The following is a 17,803-nucleotide window of genomic DNA, read 5'->3' as shown; positions in this document are numbered from 1 at the left end:
CGAGGGACACCTGTGTGCCCCAAGGATAGCTGGTTGCAGTCGAACGAAGAAACAAACAAACTTGTTAAGGAGAGTAAGAAGTTGGATGTGATGAGACGGCGAAAGGTCTGCAGCGATGGTGCAGTCAAAAACTGCTGAAGGTGATGTTCATTAGATGGAAGTTATGGCGCCCAGTTTTAAATGGCTGGCGCCACCGTGAACGTCAAGGTCTTCAATACATGTGGCAGCTTGCACAAATCTTAAGGTCTCACCATTGGATACCAGTGCAGATTACATGTGGGTATCAAAACAGATTCAGACCTAACAATGAGGACAGCAAACAGGAGAAATAAGTCCTTGAGGTGAGCAGGCATGTCAGATGGTGTACACGCCACAGCTGAGTCTGGCACAGCAGCACAGAACAGGGTCAAAGCACCGATGTCCCCCGAGGTAGATCAGTATGAGCATCAACGAAGACCTTGCAAACACTGCGGTTGGCGCCGAACGATGGCCAGTCACATAGCAGCGAAAGAACCACTTGCACATGAGAGCAATTGATGATGGCACTATGATGTGACAGGAAGTCCCACCCAACGATGAGATCATGAGAGCAGGATGGCAACACAAGAAATTTGATGTTGTACAAAACATCTTGGATGACTAGATGGGCAGTGCATACAGCTGTAGGATGAATGCGTTGTGCATCAGCAGTGCAGAGTGCCATGCCAGATAGAGAAGTTGTGACTTTTCTCAGCTTGCGACAAAAATTTTCACGGATGACGGAAACGGCGGCCCCTCTATTCACAAGCGCCTGTGCGGATGCTCCCTTAACATAACGTCAAGATATTCTGTGGTGAAAATTATGAGGTCTTGGAAAGTTCAATGAGCTTGCAGTTCTTGCCTCCAGAACTGCACTAATCAGTTTCCCTCGGCAATAGGCCACCAACGACGCATAGGTGACAGCGACCATCGACGTGGAGAAGGCGGCGACTGTCTGAACCGCGGTCAAGATCAAAGGGTCTCAGTGGTGAGTCAGTGGCATCTTGGCAAAGAATCTTGGTGGTATGCTGTGGCACATAGCAAAACTAGTCGAAGGCACCTCGGTTAGCGGACATGTTACGACGACAGAAGTGCGCAATGTTACCAGCAATTCCATAGGCAATGCAAATAGGACTGTTGCCTGCCGTCCACCACGTATCGGCTTGACGAAGAAGCTGGGGTGACTGCCGAGGAACGGGAGCAAGGGAAACCCGGTGCATTTGTGGTGGGATGGAATATGACGGTGGGTGTGGCCTTGCTGTCGCGGCGCCATAGTTGAGTGGCGAAGGTGCGACCCGAAATGGGTAATCGGCACAGGAGAGCGATGCCATCACAGAAGCTAGTGGGTGAACGGGGGAAGTGCACAAGATATCTGGGCACGGATGGCTTGTTGCACTGCTGGAGTCGGTGTTGGGGCAGGCTCCTGGCTATGAGGGAGCGGCGATACCTGGCGGGCCACTTCCTCTTGAATGAAATCTTTCAGCTGAAGTAGGAGAGCAGAAGGATTGGCATGGCCATCGGCAAATGTAATGGCCGAGACGGAGTCAGCCTGTGGGATGTTTTGGCAGGTGATGTTACATTGGCGGCGCAATTCGTCAAAACTCTGAACACAGATTGAAGAGAATGACACTGGTTGGTTGGAATCTTCACAGCTGTATTTGAAATGCATCGTCCACAATACCCTTCAGAATATGTCTGATCCTCTCATCTTCCGTCATTGTTGCATTAACATGGCTGCAGAGATCCCATACATCTTCAGTATAGCTGGGAAAAGTCTCGCCCAGCTGCTGTGCTTGCTGGCACAGACTCTGTTTGGAGTGTAGCTTGCAGGCAGTGGGGCAGCTGAACACTTCAGTGAAACGCATCTTGAATGCAGACCAACTCGAGTTGTCAGATTCACGATTTTTAAGCCACAGGTCTGCGAAGTCAGCAAGCTACCATATGACGTTATTCAGTTTTTCCTGGTCACCCCACTTACTGTGAGCGCTTACACGTTCATAGGAGGAAAGCCAGTCCTCAACGTCATGTTCACCAGTCCCACTTAAGATGGCCAAGTTGCGCTAATGGAGGACACCGGCGCAAATGACAGGGGCAGCCATGGGTTCAGTCGGTGCACTAGTCGCAGTGCTGGTGGGCAACATATGAGTGCGGAGCTTCAAGGTGACTTGAGGGATTCTAGCAGCCTTCACCAAATGTAATGAGATTTAATTAAACGTTGTAATTAGTCTAGCAGTAGCCAACAGCCCGAGCTCTCTCGCAATCACAGCACGGGTCGTCGTCAAGCTTCTAGCGAAAACACGAGGCATGTCTGCTTCATTACATGTGTACAGACTGGCAGCTCCTGGTACTGACAGTGTTGGTCGTCAGGATGATCGAGTGCTGAGAAGCTGACTGCGCATCTGTCAGCAATGCATTGTGGCATGGCTGGGCTCACAATGAACTGCCAGTCACGATCACAACCGGGCCTTCATCATGCTTCAAATGCTTCCTATTGACCGAAGACAGGAAATTCCCTTAAAACTTCCATGACAAATTTCGAACGAATTTTCAAAAGCGCAGAATTTTTTTTAGTACTGCATATCTCGTGCCCATTTTTTCTAAAAAGTATGATACCGGGAATGCCCATTGCATTTTTACTGGTCTTGTAAAATAAAATAGTGACAGTTATTCGGTATATTTTTAGCAATTACAAAAACTGTGCATGTACACACGTGCAAAATTGTGGAAAGTTCACGAGTTAACTCGTCATCAGCAACACAGGAAGCTTGTTGTGAATTACCTCAAATTCATCTCAAATTGAGCGAGTCAACAATTCGAAGACGAAAGAGGCACCGTGATTGGATCTTTAAGCAGCAGCTGCTTGTAAAGCATTTTATTAGCTCAAGCGTGGCCATTACCCAGCAATCAAGGTGGACATGGCATACTTTGCCCGTACATGTCTCAACCAGTCATTGTCTATCTATGCATGCCGAAGTCATCCAGCTCAAAGCAAGAAAGCTCGCACATGACGCCATTAACTCGTAAGTGCAGAAGTTTATGAATCATGCTACATTCTCACTTTACCATAGCCCATTAGTTTGTCAAAAGCTCCCAGTAGTGTACGAGCTAAACTACAGCAAAATGGTTAATCTGAATTTCATGGGGACGCTCACCAAATTCGAATTAAACGTAATTGGAAATAACAAAAGTGATAAACAGAAAGCTATATTTCATAATGAAAGGAGCAGACACACATAACCATCACCTTTTACTTATGAAAGAAATATGTGATAATTTTCTTTTCTTTCTCTGAAAGCAATCACTGTAAGCTTATCTTCAAAAGCCCGAGTGAATTTGAGAACATCTTCCTCATCCTCTTCAAAACTGAAGAACAACAACACGTGATTCACTCCTTGCATCACCTACAATGACAAAGGCTGCGCCGGTGCTTCCTTTGCCTCATCTGCATCACTGTCATGTTCCACCGAGTGGTCATTGCCAATTACTTGGCCAATGATGTCATCCGCGACAGCATCGCATACCACAGCGCAGCTGTCGACACTTGCATGGTCTGCGAAGTCCAAGTCACCCAACGCTTCTCGTACCTGAAGAGGAACGTGACTGTGCTCATCTGACTTAGTTTGTGGGAGGAAAGAATCGGTTATTGTTTCTGCTTGTTTACTTTGTTTCAGGCATGGACAAGCATAGGCAGCGCAGTAAGGAGTGTCATAGCATAGACCTTCTCATTGTCAGCGCACATAATTATATTCTCTAGATCATCTTCTCCTAAAGGCCCACACATATTACATTACATATATAAATAAGCTTGCTCACCTGCTGTGTCGTCTGTTGCTGCTGGCTCATGCGGTTGAACAGTCGTAGCCAGTCAGTGCCCCCAAGGGTCCGCATTGTGGCCACCTGCTTCCGGAATTCGTCTGCTGCTGCGTCTGGCCGTTTGTCCATGAGTGGCCCACTCAGCTCGGGGGCACCGCCTTCTACTTGCGCCAACGCCATGCCACATGTGAGAAAGGCGTTCTTCTAATTGTCACACATATCAGCACCACAACAGTTCAAGTTCCCACTGGAGGAACTTATGATATCCTTCATTTCATTCCTCCTCCTCGTCCTTAAAGCAACTACTAGTGCTACTATTTCCCGACACTGTGCAAGGAACACTGTGGCCCGTAGAACCAGCGTTCAATGCAGAATTATTGCACTTTTGCAACCTTGAAATGCTACGAACTGCTTTAAAAACAACTGCTCATACTTCTTGCATTCCTGCTGTTGCCTGCTAGCCATCAGGGTAGCCAATGAATGCTAAGCTTTGTGCATAATTTAAAATTAAATTCTGGGGTTTCATGTGCCAAAATCATGGTATGCTTATGAGACATGGCATAGTGGGGGACTCCGGATAACTTTTGACAACCTGGGGTTCTTTATTGTGCACCCAATACACATTACACAGGTGTTATTGCATTTTGCCCCCATTGAAATGTGGCTGCCATAGTCAGGATTTGATCCCACACCCTTGGGTTTGCAGTGCAAGGCCAGAGCCACTACTCTGCCACAGTGGATTGCTCTGTGGATGAAGAATTCAAGGAACGCAAAGCGTAATTACATAGAATGGATTATGCCCGAACAGGATGCCACTGGCATGCAGTCTACATGTGGAGGTAGATCAATCTGATGCTGTTTTATGCATGGGGAGGCTAGAAAATTGAGAAAAGGTGCCAATCTAATTTTTCCACCAGCCAGGCCTCCTCAACATATTTGGTGACTGGTGTTCCATCCGTCACAACTGCTTAGTCTACACCAGAACAGTATGTAAGGTGGTGTTTAGCTACATTATTATTGTATGTTGTCACATGTACATTGTTTTACAATTTCTCATTGACAAAATTTCACTGGATTAGTATACCTGTTATCAAGTTATTGCTTAGTGCAAGCTTATGTCACTGTATCTGAATTTTGTTGCTTATACCATGGTGAAAAAGTCCTGTCTAGTCAGATAGTGACACGAATAGTGTCATTCTCAGATATACACACATAACAGCAAATACTCTTGAATGAATGGCGATAGATGCGTAAATACAGCAGGTAGACTTGACCTGCACGTTCAGATTCGATGACCAATGATTGAGCTTGCTGCTATCATTCTCCTTTGAGTATTGCTTGCCTTCATGGGCACAAGTCTGGCCAATAAAGAGAATTTCTTTACTCAAGGTCTTGGCAATGTTTTGCTTTTTTAGCGTTATTGCAACATGATAAAGAAAATTGGTTACCGAAAGAAATTATTCACACTAGAATACACACTTATATTGACTCAACAGCATCAGACAATTGCTAAATTTGGAGGAAAAGGTGAGGCCTGCCAAAATCCTGTGACCCTCATCAGGCTGAATGAGAGAAGTGATGTGTTTGGGGCACCAGGTTCAAATCTATACAGGCGGCTGAAAAGCCTAAGTGTGTATTGAACTCTGTGCTGCTGCCAAGGATGTTGACTTAGCATTTTGCAAAGCAATTCTTGGGCACTATTTGCCATGACGAGATCTCCTCCCTCCCCTTGCAACTAAGAAAGAGCACACGGCGTCATCTACTAGAGTGAGTGTGATGGTGGGAAGGACTTCCCTGAAGGGCCAAGGAAACCCGAACAATGCAAGCACAGCCAGTGGAGTGCACACACAGCAAAGTACACCTGTGAGCAAAAGTATACAGACTACAGAATTGCTGAAACAGGGCGTCTACCAAGCTGACATTTCCAAATTCCCTGAGCACTTTTGCTAAATTCCCAGAATGAGCCAGAACTTTGTTTTATGTTAAGACAGGCTGACACCATGTTGCCCGATGCTGTCACTCTAGTAAGCATATTGAAAAAAAAAATGACTTGATCCAGTTTGAATAGTAAGGAGTAATATCTATTTTATTCAAAAAGAAAACAGAAGGAAGATGTTAGTAAAATGCGCAGCAAAAAAAATGGTAAAAGCCATTCCAAATTGAGTCGAACATTTTCAAATACGAATGAAAAGGAGATGCATACGTAAGTAAATATTTTTGAACATGAGCTATTTCTATCAACTGATAGCAAGCTCATCGGTATGAAGCCTGAACTTTGTCACAACTAAGATTCTCTCTCAGCAGCCGGCAAGTCAACATCAACTGTCCTGACATACTCTCAGCCCGTACACGACATCTCAGTGTTGGGTTTCACTGCTTTAAAGAGTTTATTTTGGTTTGGATGAGGGACACCTGTATCTCGGCGTCAGCCAACACTTCGTTTTTTGAGCTCAAGCTCCTTCAAAAAGGTAGCGGCACGCTTCCTTTCCTGTAAATTCCTCAGTGCGTCGATCCTTTCTGTTCTCATCCTCCTTCTGCCCCGCTTTCACCAAATGGATCATTTGAAGCATCCTCTTGGTCAGTTGCACAGTCCACGTCCGATTTTTCGGACTCACTAGGGGCCACAAAAACATCCGAAAAATCGGGCAGTCCGAAAACAATGAATGCATGACTTTAACTGCCCCTAAGGGCTAAAATTGCCACAGGCACGTCCGAAAAAGCTTTTAAGGCCTGCCAGTACACTTATTAGGCATATCAGTGCTCGCACTGTGACAGGAGATGGGGGAGCACGCGTGTATAATTATGGAATACATACTGTGTCCCGTGACAATTGCCCCTTCCTACGCTTGTTAAGCTTCACCGCCTAACACAGCTGTACTGAAGCGAAGCGAACTTTCGGAGACCGGCATTACGCAACGCGCTGTGCTCTGCGAGCATCGAGGCCAATGGCGAAGATTACAAACCTGGTGTTGGTGCCATTGCTGACAGCGGCGAATTCTTTCAATAAAAAACACGGCACCACACGGCAAGAAGCTTAACAGCGAACGTAGAAGCAGCTAGGCCTAACGTCTGCCGGCGGATCTGCGTGCCAGTTCGAGGCGGCGAGATAATCAACATGGCGGCGGTGGCGGCTCTGATTAATGCCATTTCAGACCTGCAGTCAGGGCAATATACATTGACTATATGGAGTACGTGGTGGTGCCGTAAAGCCGTGAAAATTATCGGGCATGTCCGAAAAAGCGTCTGGAAAATCGGTCGTTAACTACTCTGGCAATACATCGTGCCGATGACACGGCGTCAATGACGATTCGTTGCGATTCCTCTTTTTCTGGAGCCAGCATTAACACGACTTTCGTTCCCTTTCAATAAAGTTACAGCTAATTTTCCCTGATAGAAGCACAAATTCCCTGAGTTTTCCCTGAGTTTTTCCAGACTGTTCAAGTTCCCTGAGAATTCCCGGTTTTCCCGGTTGGTAGACACCCTGTGAAAGTATTTTTTTAAAGTGAAGAGCTTTCTTTGCTCCTGTTGCCCGTTTTCGTAGTTGGTCAGTGGTCGATGGTTGATAGCCAATGGTTGGTATACAGACTCGGCAAAGAAAATATTTGTTTCTTCGTTTGCTTGCTTGTTCATTTGGGCTATTCATTTATGTGCTGACCTAGCAACACATCGAAAACGACAGTGACGCACGTTCAAAATATGGAAGCATGTGCACCGTTTCCTACAGGATGACACCTTGCTGCACGTGCGCTCGTGACATAGCGAATAAATAAAGATGAAAACAATGGATCTAGGAACACCATAGAAGAGCACGCAGTGAATTTGCAAATAACGTGTGGCTAAAGCAGCCTACAAATGGAGCAGAGACCACGTCAGCGGGAGAGATGGAGCTGAGAGGCGGAGCAAAGACGCATTGGCTTGGGTCGGACGCCAACGTTCGGGAGGCCAACCGCTGTCAGAGGAACTGGGTCGAGTGCGAACGCACGAGCAAATGAATATTTTTTCAGTGGGCTTGGTGGTACTGCCCGGAGCACTATGACCTACTTTGTGCTGTTCTTTGTACAGATCCAACAGGGCTTATGCGGATGCAGCACTGGTTCCTTTTCTGTCTCGACAAAGGCGACGGCGTCGATCATGCAACAATCCATTCCTGCTGCACTGGGCATATCGCCGACATTGATACCGATGTGCTCACGTCACGTTAATTCCGTACCAGCTGAGTCACACCTGGATCGTTCTTTTGGCTTACCAGCGACCCCTGGAACATCGGTGGACCAGCTCAAAAGAAAGCCCAGCAGTCACGCGCGACTCAGTGGGCTTGGTGGCACTGCCCAAAGAACTACGACTTACTTCGTACAGGTTGGTAACAAATGGCGTTCTTGTGCCTGCGTTAAAAGCAATGATGTCTGTCTAGTAGTGCTGCCAAGCCCACAGTACGTACTGCTTTGTAGTTTGGAATCATTTCACATTATTCTCAGGCTATTGCAGCTGAGTGGTGACCTACAGCAATATCCTGGCCCCGATAAATTAGATGAAATATTGCGCACTGTAACTGAAATTCGAACTTCACACCTGGCCTTAGAATCCGGTTTGCCAAATGTGCAGCAGAGTCTTTCACAAATTGAAACGACCCTCTCGTCACTCGAGCAATGTCACGAGACAGTTGACGAGTGTGAAGCAACTGTGCACGCCATGCACGGCGAAGTTGCCGAAATGACTAGAAAAATGGATGACTTGGAAAATAGCAGCTGATGCAATAACCTTGTCATATATGGCGTGAAAGAGCCCGTTAAAGAAAAATTCTGCAGCATTGGAATCGCTCATAACAAAAGATATATTGCATAATAATCTAGGCGTACATTTGGTGCACTGTGGAACCTGTGCACCAAATTGGCTTTAGTAAGACAGGTTGAGATCGACCAATCATACTACACTTTTAGGACTTTGCAGACAAAAAATGACAGTTCTTCACAATTGTTTCAAACTGAAAGGAAAGAAAATTTAAATTTCTGAAGATTTTTCTGCAGACATTCCTGAAAAATGTGGGAAGCTATGGAAAGCCTCAGCAGGTAGTCGGGATAACAGCGATAAAGTCACACTGCTTTTTGACAAAGTGAGGACTAATGAGGACCTGTATGTCTGGGATAGCGATTAGAACAATATGGCCGACCCTATTACTACACTCAAAGCTCAATGCTAGCACTTCCAATGAACGACCAATACAAATACTGCATCACTGACGTTATTGTGCTTTAATGTGAGAATCACTGTCAATAAACTTGAAAAATTTGGAGAACTGCTGCTGTTGTGCAGCCCAGATGTAATCATTATTACAGAGACAGAACTCTGATATCCACGATTCTGAAGTGGTTCCTCCATCCTATGCATTTTTACGCACAGATTGGGACGATCGTGGTGGAGGAATTGCCATTGATTTTAAGCAGCATTTGTCTTTTCACAGAGAAACTGGCACTGCTGATCATGAGAGCGCATGGTATACAATAAAGGTCAATGATGTTACTTTATGAATCGACGGTGTCTACAGATGTCCAGGTCCTCCGGACAGCTACCTTGTAGAACTGTACAACTTCCTGCATAACTGCATCAACCAAAGAACGAAGTTAATTCAAGCTGGAGACGTTAACCTGGGAGGAATCGATTGGGATAACTTGTTAATTGGCAATAAAAAAGTCAAAAGTTGTGACCTTTCTGATATCATGCAGAGTTTCTCGCTAGCTCAACTCGTGCACCAGCCAACATGCGTTCAAGGGCAAGCGTGCTCAGTGCTACTCCTTGTCTTCGCATCTTTAACCCCCGAGGTTGGCATAGAAGAGGGTATATCCAACCATAAAATGATTTTATTGACGGTTGACAATCTTGTCATGGGTGCAGGGCACCCTTGTACTGACACCAGAATTATGGTTAAGGATTACAAAAGAGCAAATGATGAAAGTGTTGATTTTTTAGAAATTATGCAAGATGATTTTGATGACAACACATCAAATGCCAACAACCTATGGTTAAAATTAAAAGGTGGGATTTCACATTGTGAAAATAATTTTATTCCTACCAAGCAGAAAAGGCTATGGGTTGCAAGAACTATCATACACCTGAAAAGAAGGCTACAAAGGATGTGCAAAAAAAAAAACATAATTCCACTATGATTAATCAGCTTTCGCGAGACCTAAAAGAAAGTTTAAGAAGCCCGAGAGATAACCTCTTTTCTAATACCTTAATTGAGTTCATGACAAATCAGTCTCAGAAATTTTGGCAGTATCTATCAAAGCCGGAAAGTGCTCCAGGCAAATTGGAAATTGATAGTGTAGAGGTTGAGGATGCGCACACTATCGCTAACTCATTCAATACATATTTTCATTCGGTCTTTTCCCATGCTCATGTCACTAATATGCCCTTGCCAGAGTACGAATCATCCATGCCCAATATCTTGATAACAGAGTCCAGCATACTTGCTGCTACAAAAAGACGTTAGAAAATCTTCTGGCCCTGATAATTTATCAAGCACTTTCCTCAAGCGATACACAGGTCAGCAGCTCCCTGCACGAAATTTTCAGTGTGTCACTTGAAATGGCCGTGCTTCCCACGGAGTGGTTGTGTGCAAGGGTCGTGCCAATTCGCAAAGGTGGAAACAAGCAGCTTCTAGACACATACAGGCCAATATCCCTAACCAGCACATGTTGCAAACTAATGGAACATAGAATAAATAAGGCTATGGTGACTAATCTGGAAAATAACCTATTATACTTCAGACAGCACAGCTTCAGGCAAGGGCTTTAAACTGTTACTCAACTTTTAGAAATTATACATGACTTCGCTACCATAATCGATCCAAGAGTGCAAGCTGACGCAATTTGTATCAATTTCTCAAAGGCTTTTGACTGTGTTCTACATACTTTGCTAATATTCAAACTCAAATCAATTGGTATTAACTACAACATTATTTCATGGATTTAAGCATATCCCTCGAATCAGGCCCAGTTTGCATAAATAATGCTGAATCAGACCCTCTTGATGTTCTTTCTAATGTGTCACAGGGATCGGTTCTGAGGCCAGCTCTGTTTCTGGTGTATATTAACATCTATACATGTGTAGAACCAGGGATTACAATAAGGCTTTTTGTGGACGACTGCATAATTTACACAACTGTTAAAACGGTCGAACAGACAACGTTTCAATGTATTACGTAACATGAACTTAAATTTCACATATAAATTAATGAATACATGAATACTTCTGTGGAACGAGTTGATTCAGTCAAGTATTTTCGTGTAACGATAACAAGATCATTGAAATGGGACTTGCATATCAATAACATCTGCACACACGCCTTCAGACAACTCGGCTCTTTATGTAGAAAACTAGCGACAGCCCCCACCCTGGTGAAATTAACTGCTTATAAGATTCAGCTTAGGCCCATGTTAGAGTATGGCAGCATAGTAGAGAACCCGCATCAAAAATATTTAAACTTGGCATTAGAAAAAATTTAAAACAAGGTACTCCGATTCATATACACAAAATATTCAAGGTACGACAGTGTAGCTGCGCTTTGCACCCAAGGAGGCCTACGAACACTTACACTTGTTGTCCGGAGGAAGTTGGCATGTTTCAAGTTTCTTTATCTTTACCATGACCTCATAAACTTAACAAAATCCCTCTACTTGGTGCCCTCTGGACATCACTCAAGTAGAACTAACAATGCGAAATGTACCAGACAATTTTTTTTTTCGCATTGTAACATACTAAAATACTCTTTTTTCTTCAACAGTAGAGCTTTGCAATTCCCTTCCAAGTGACATTGTTTGTTCACAATCTGTGCACTCATTCATGTTGGCACTCGCATTGCACTTCTTTTTTTTTTTTTTTTTGCAGTGGATGTTGCGGCGGTCTGAACAGCGTCTAATTCTCCTGCAATCTATTCCCAGGCTGACTTCTGCATGCTTTCGTGGCCATCTTCACGTGCGCCCATATCAACTGCACAGCACCACCTAGTGTGGGGCGCGTCACAACCAGCTGCGTCTGTGTGGTCTAGCTCCCGGGACAAACTATAAAGAACCGCTGCAAGGCACCAGTCTTCATTTGACAGTAGCAGTTGCGGCGGTCTGAACAGCGTCTCATTCTCCTGTAATCAGTTCCCAGGTTGGTTATACGATCTTTGTACACGACTCCAACATTTTATTCGAGCCGCAACTGCTGCCCAGTTATACTTTCTTGCTGCCTAGTTCTATTGGCTTGCGCTAAAGGATGCCGTCAAACGTAGAACTAGCGAAAAAATTTATATGCTTTAATCATTGTTCAATGCAAAGATGGAGACCTTGGTAACCGACCTAGCATCGAAAATCAAGGATCCACTGTCCAGCAAGGGCTTGATCCAGCATATTACCCTCAGGGTGAGTGTCGAGCACCTGAGCGACATCTTCAATGAATTGACGACGAAACAGGACAAGCTGCTTGCAGCGAAGAAAGCCCTGAAAGCACACAATAACGAGCTTGAAAAAAAAATTGCGCATTTCTAACAGTCTTCTCGAACTAATTATGTCGAGATTAAGGGTGTCCCGTCCACCTATGGGGAGGACTGTGCCGCAATTCTCAAGTTAATGGGTGACGTGATTGAATGTCCTGTTTCGCCCTATGACCTAGACACCGTACATCACGTGGCTACGAAGTCTGGCGAAAAAAAACATAATTGCCCGCTTCTGCTGCCGTGACAAGAAAAACGAATTCCTGCACAAAGCACGAAAGGCCAGCCTACAAACCAACCAAATTGGTTTCTCAGGCTCCGTTCCACCCCCAGCTCCAGTCTTTGTAAATGACCATTTAATTCCCAACAACATGAGGCTTTTAGCGAAGGCACTCGCCCTAAAGAAAGATAACTGGCAGTTTCTGTGGACAGATAATTGCCTCGTTAAAGCTAGTAAGAAGAGTGACAGCAAAGTATTCCGCATTTCATATGAGGCTGACCTGCGCATTTTCACCTAACCATCTTTTATTCATCTTTTCCGTGCGCCTGCACACCTTAATCTGTCATGTCTTTGATGTCCCAGGAAAGATCTAAGTATCAACTTTCGAGTAACAATCGTTCACTGATCCATTTTAACGCTCGAAGCCTTAGGAGGAATCATGATGGCATTAGTAACTTTATCACCATTCTTGATCACTCCCTCGTTTATTTGTATTTCTGAGACCTGGCTTTCTAACAATGATTTTAACTTAATATGGTTTTCCATCTTACAATTCTGAATACTGTCATAGTTAATCTGATAGTCATGGAGGTGCTGCCATTTTCATTGCTCCGGACGTCACTTACACCTGCAGGCATGACCTTTCAATAAATGTTAGTTCCTGTGAGGCTATTTGGATCAGGGCTGAGCAACTTTCTTTGCACATAATCGTAAAAATCTTATTCTTGGTTAAATTTATCGTTCCCCATCGTCTTCTGTCACTGGATATAACAAACTAATTGAAATAGCAAAGCAATCGTGATTCCCTTTGAAATTACAATAGATGCCCATGTATTAAGAACATCATTTTAACGAAGCTAAAATTTCCTCACAATGGGCATAACGAATCTTTTTTTAAAGCGTAGCTCTTTGGGGCCCGTTCCTGCGTTTCGCGGCACCGTTGTCCCTCGCCATAACCAGCTCCGTAGCCGGGGCCAGCGCACTGCTCTAGCTGAGCGCGCTTCTGGTGCCAACTCTCACACACGACGCGAGCTTTGCTTTCTTCGCTCCTCCTCCAATGCCACCCCTGTGCGGTGGCAATCAGAGCGCCGGCTCAGTGGCGGCTGATCTCGATGTGCTGCTGCCCAAGCTGAAACACATAGCTGTCGTCGTTTGCCACTGCGTATACCCCTTCCCCCCCTCTCCTCCGTGGCGCGACCGCGCGATGTTCTCCGGTTGCTGAAGCGCCAGTTTGGCATCAGCAGATCACGGTCTGCGCTTCCCCAACCAAAACGCAGAGCCTCCTTCAGCTGACTCGCTAGCAGCATCAGCGGCGTCAGTCAGTCGCTGCCATCTCTTCGCCGCGCAACGTTCCCATGCGCCTACACGCTGTTTCCCGCAACCTCTAGATAAGCGAGGCAGCTGCGTCGAGCTACGCTCCGTTTGCGGCGGCTGGTGCGAAACGCTCCGCAACAGATGGATTGTCCGAGGCTCACAGACGGTTTATATTATTATATAATCCGTGTGCCTATATAAGTAGTTTATTCTCAGCCAGTTCTTTCTGAGCCATGAGCGAGGCAACCAGTGGAAGTCCTTCATCTGCTGCTGCTGCTAAACGAGCAGCCTGAGCAGAGGCGAAGCGCCGTCGCCGCCAGAATCCAGAGGTCCGCTACACCAAACCAGGGATTGGTGCAGCAAGTCTAGCATATATCCATCTATTTCTCTGACCATAAAGCTACCTTCACGACAATCAAGAACTGGGAGTGGAGTGTTTCTTGAAGAGGTGAAGAATAAAAACTTGTAACTGTACATACATGCCTTGCTCGAATTACTTGCCTCAGTATATAGAAAAGGGGAAACAGCTGAAGAGCTGTGCTCAAATTTCGCATTAGGAAGTAACGTAATTGTTGGCAATTTTTTTTCCCCAATGAGCATTTACTGACTATTTTGGTACCCATCAGGTCGATGCCTTATAGCACGCAATGCTCACGTCCCTCGTGCGCGTGTCCCGGCCTTCCCCTTTCCCATGGAACTGGTGGACCCACCCGCTCTTTTGCTGCGTGCGTGGGGCGGCGCCGACTGCGCTTTTTTGTTGCTTGTCGTTGCCTCCGCGCACATCAACAATATCGGTGTTTCTATCGGTTTGTTTGTGCGAGTTCCCGCCTACAGAAAGGAGATGGCAAGCAGAAGCGCAAAGTGGCATCAATTGAGCAGAAGGTGGCTATACTGGAAGCCGTCGAGTCCGGCGTGAAGAAGGAAAAAGTGGTCGAAGATTTCGGTGTAGTGTTGGGCACGCTGTTGACGATTTTGCTCAGCAAAGAAGCTGGCTGTCACCAGTGCTGCCGCACATGGTGCAAAAGGCAACAGAAAGAAGCTGCGAGCCTCTGCTTTCGAAGCTGTAGAGAAGGCTGTCTTCCAAGTGGTTTCTGGACACAAGAGCAAGTGGTACTGCTGTGAGCAAGGCACTGTTGCAGCGCAAAGCGAGATACTTCGCGGGCGCGACGATTTTGTGACGAGTGTTGGCTGGCTGCAGCATTTCAAGGAGCAACACAACATCGTCGGCAGGGCTGTCAGCGGGGAAGTGTAGTCTGTCAACCGCGAAGCTGCAGTGGCGTGGGTGGAGACAAACGGACAGCTGCTAGAAAAATGCAGTGCCAAGGATTTGTTCAATGCAGATGAGACAGCCCTGTTCTACCAGATGCTGCCGCAAAAAACCTTGGCCCTCAAAGGTGAACACAGCCAGGGCGGTAAGCTGAGCAAGGTCCGCGTAACCGTGTTGCTCTGTGCCAACATGGATGGGTCGGAAAAGGTGCCAGCCCTTGTGGTCGGCAAAAGTGTGTCACCACAATGCTTCAAAGGCAAATGAAAGCTCCAAGTGAGTTATGTGTCCAACTGTAAGGCTTGGATGACGAGAGTAATTTTTGCAAAATGGCTGCGGGAGTGGGACGAGTGGCCAGGCAAGCTGAACCAGAAGATATGCCTCGTACTGGACAACTGCGCAGCCAACCACACTGCCGCTGTGCTCAAAAACATCGAGCTATGCTTCTTGCCACCAAACTGCACTGCAGTTGTGCAACCCTTCGACCAAGGAGTTGTCATGAACTTTAAGTCGGGCTACCGCAAGCGTGTGATTGACCGGATTCTGCTCAATATGAGCATGAAGCGCGAGTCCATGATCAGCTTGTACATGGCGATAGAGATGCTACAGGCTGCTTTGATGGCTGTACCGGCAAGCACAATCACCAATTACTTCTGGCATGCCTCATTTGGCGTCAGCGGTGGCGGTTACAACAAAGATCTCGGTGCTACCACCACAGGCCACAGGCGACCAAGCCCTAGCGTCGTAAAATGCTCTCTTTGATACCGGTGTTGTGCCCGACTGCGACATCTTCTGCACCTATGTCAGTGCCGATGCTGATGCGGTGACGACGGAAGAGCTAACGGAGGCGGAAATTGTGCGCGCGGTGACGGGGGTGCCTAATGACGACAGTGACGAATGTGTCGACAGCAGCCTGGAGCCTAATATTGGCGAACCTGATGTGCTGATGCCCGCACAAGTGCTGGATGCAGTAGACCTGCTGCGCCGCTTTTTTGGTGCTCACGATGACGACGAGGACGCACTCAAAATAGTGGCTGCAGCTGAAAAAGTCATCATTCGCTTGAAGAAGACTCGGCAAAAATCGATCAAGGACTTTCTTTCTGCAAAGTGAGCCGCCAGCTGGTGTGCTATTGATCCATCAGTGATGAGCCGTTTGGTGTGAATAAAGTAACAGTTTCTTGCTGTCCTTTTCTGCTTGTTTTCTTCCGCGTGATGGCCATTTTCTTTTTCGCGTGGCAGGCTGCTGTGAGGTTTGATGGTGAGTACATCCTCTCTTGCTTGCTAATTGTGGATCGAAATGGGTAGTGGCTATAATGAACTAATGGTTATAACAAAGTACTTACGACCCCCCCTTCAACTTCGTTGTAACAAGGTTTTACTGTACATAACTCCATAAATTGCATTCCGCACTTTGGCTAAATGTCTGCTCTGTCCTTTGATGTTCCATATTCTAGTGAATATTCAGTTTAATGAATGTTCAGTTAAGTGAACTATTTCTTTAGTTCACTCAAGTGAGAGCTGTACATTACAGACGTCAGCACACATCGTATACACTGTGCCCGTCTGTTTAAAATGGCCAAACCTGGTGATGGGCCCTATAACAGCATGCTCACAGTGAACTCATCATAATGTCTTCCACCTTTACTAAATGATGCACAAGACACTGCTCAGCTAGAAGCAACACTGAGCTCTCTCTCTCATCTTCCATGCACAGCATCAGACAGAAGCAATTTAATCCTGTCACTGAGTGACTAGTATTGTACAATGTTGACTGCTTTTTTGTATGCTTTATCGTTCTGAAACTTGTAAACCGGTAATACCCACCTGCATGATCCAGCATTGAGTAAGTCAATAATCACTGAAGACATGAGAGATGCTCAAGTAGATAATGAAGTAGTAGTACTGACGTTTTCAGCGTGGCATTTCTTTCTTCGTTAAAAAACATCCAAGTTCATTTAGCTAAAAAAAAAACAATGGCAAACGTTGGAGCTTGCTTTAGATATTTTACTATCGCAGCACTTGTTTTTTTTAGACAGTTTCGGTACACAGGAAAAAGCTCATTCCCTTCCTGTGATCACTGCCACATGCGAGTGCAGCCAGAATTAATGCACAGAGCACTGCAAGTTTATTTATGAGCAACATCATGTTGTCAAGCATTACTGCTACATGATGTCAGCAGATTTTTCTGTGTCGTGACATCACAATTTCAATGATCACAGTTCGGCATTTCAAGAACATTAGAATAAAATTAAAAATAACAGACTGCAATGGTGCAAAATGTGTGCACATATTTTATCGCTGTTCCCACGTATCGTATCGACACGGCAGGATGTCAAAAAGCCATCAAAATGTGCAGGAGACCCATTGTTGGCACACTTGCGTTTCTTTCACACAGACCAGATGCCAATTTCTTTCTCTCGCTGATACTGTATGTTTACGTATAATATATACTGAATATACCGAGGGTATTTTTCTGGCCTATGCGTCTCCAACTTCGTTACAACAAGGTTCGACCCTGTTTTCTTGTATGGGGGCAGTTCTCACTCCGTAAATGTCCTCGCAAGTTACAAACTTGTCTTTGGGTCCGTTTGAACACAATGTAGTCCATCTTTACCAATGAAAAGTTAACTAGGCATGAGAAGCCGCGCTCAAAATTCATGGCATCATGGAGACCTAGTGCGACACCTCCAGGTGGTGCCAC

General features: G+C 45.6%; 1 protein-coding gene across 5 annotated transcripts in view; it reads right to left on the bottom strand.

The window, feature by feature from the left end:
- The window catches only part of LOC142567838 (nischarin-like), a 191,586-nt gene that overhangs the window by 6,901 nt on the left and 166,882 nt on the right, over positions 1-17,803 (bottom strand). For all 5 annotated transcript variants that reach the window (XM_075677991.1, XM_075677987.1, XM_075677989.1 and 2 more), the window contains one exon: positions 3,832-3,992. In XM_075677991.1, the coding sequence (XP_075534106.1) occupies positions 3,832-3,992 (161 nt within the window). The remainder of the gene's footprint in view (positions 1-3,831; positions 3,993-17,803) is intronic.

The sequence above is a fragment of the Dermacentor variabilis genome, unplaced genomic scaffold (genome assembly GCF_050947875.1).
Source record: "Dermacentor variabilis isolate Ectoservices unplaced genomic scaffold, ASM5094787v1 scaffold_14, whole genome shotgun sequence".
NCBI lineage: Eukaryota > Metazoa > Arthropoda > Arachnida > Ixodida > Ixodidae > Dermacentor > Dermacentor variabilis.
Note: the sequence above shows the minus strand (reverse complement) of the source record. Positions and strands in the feature narration are given on the sequence as shown.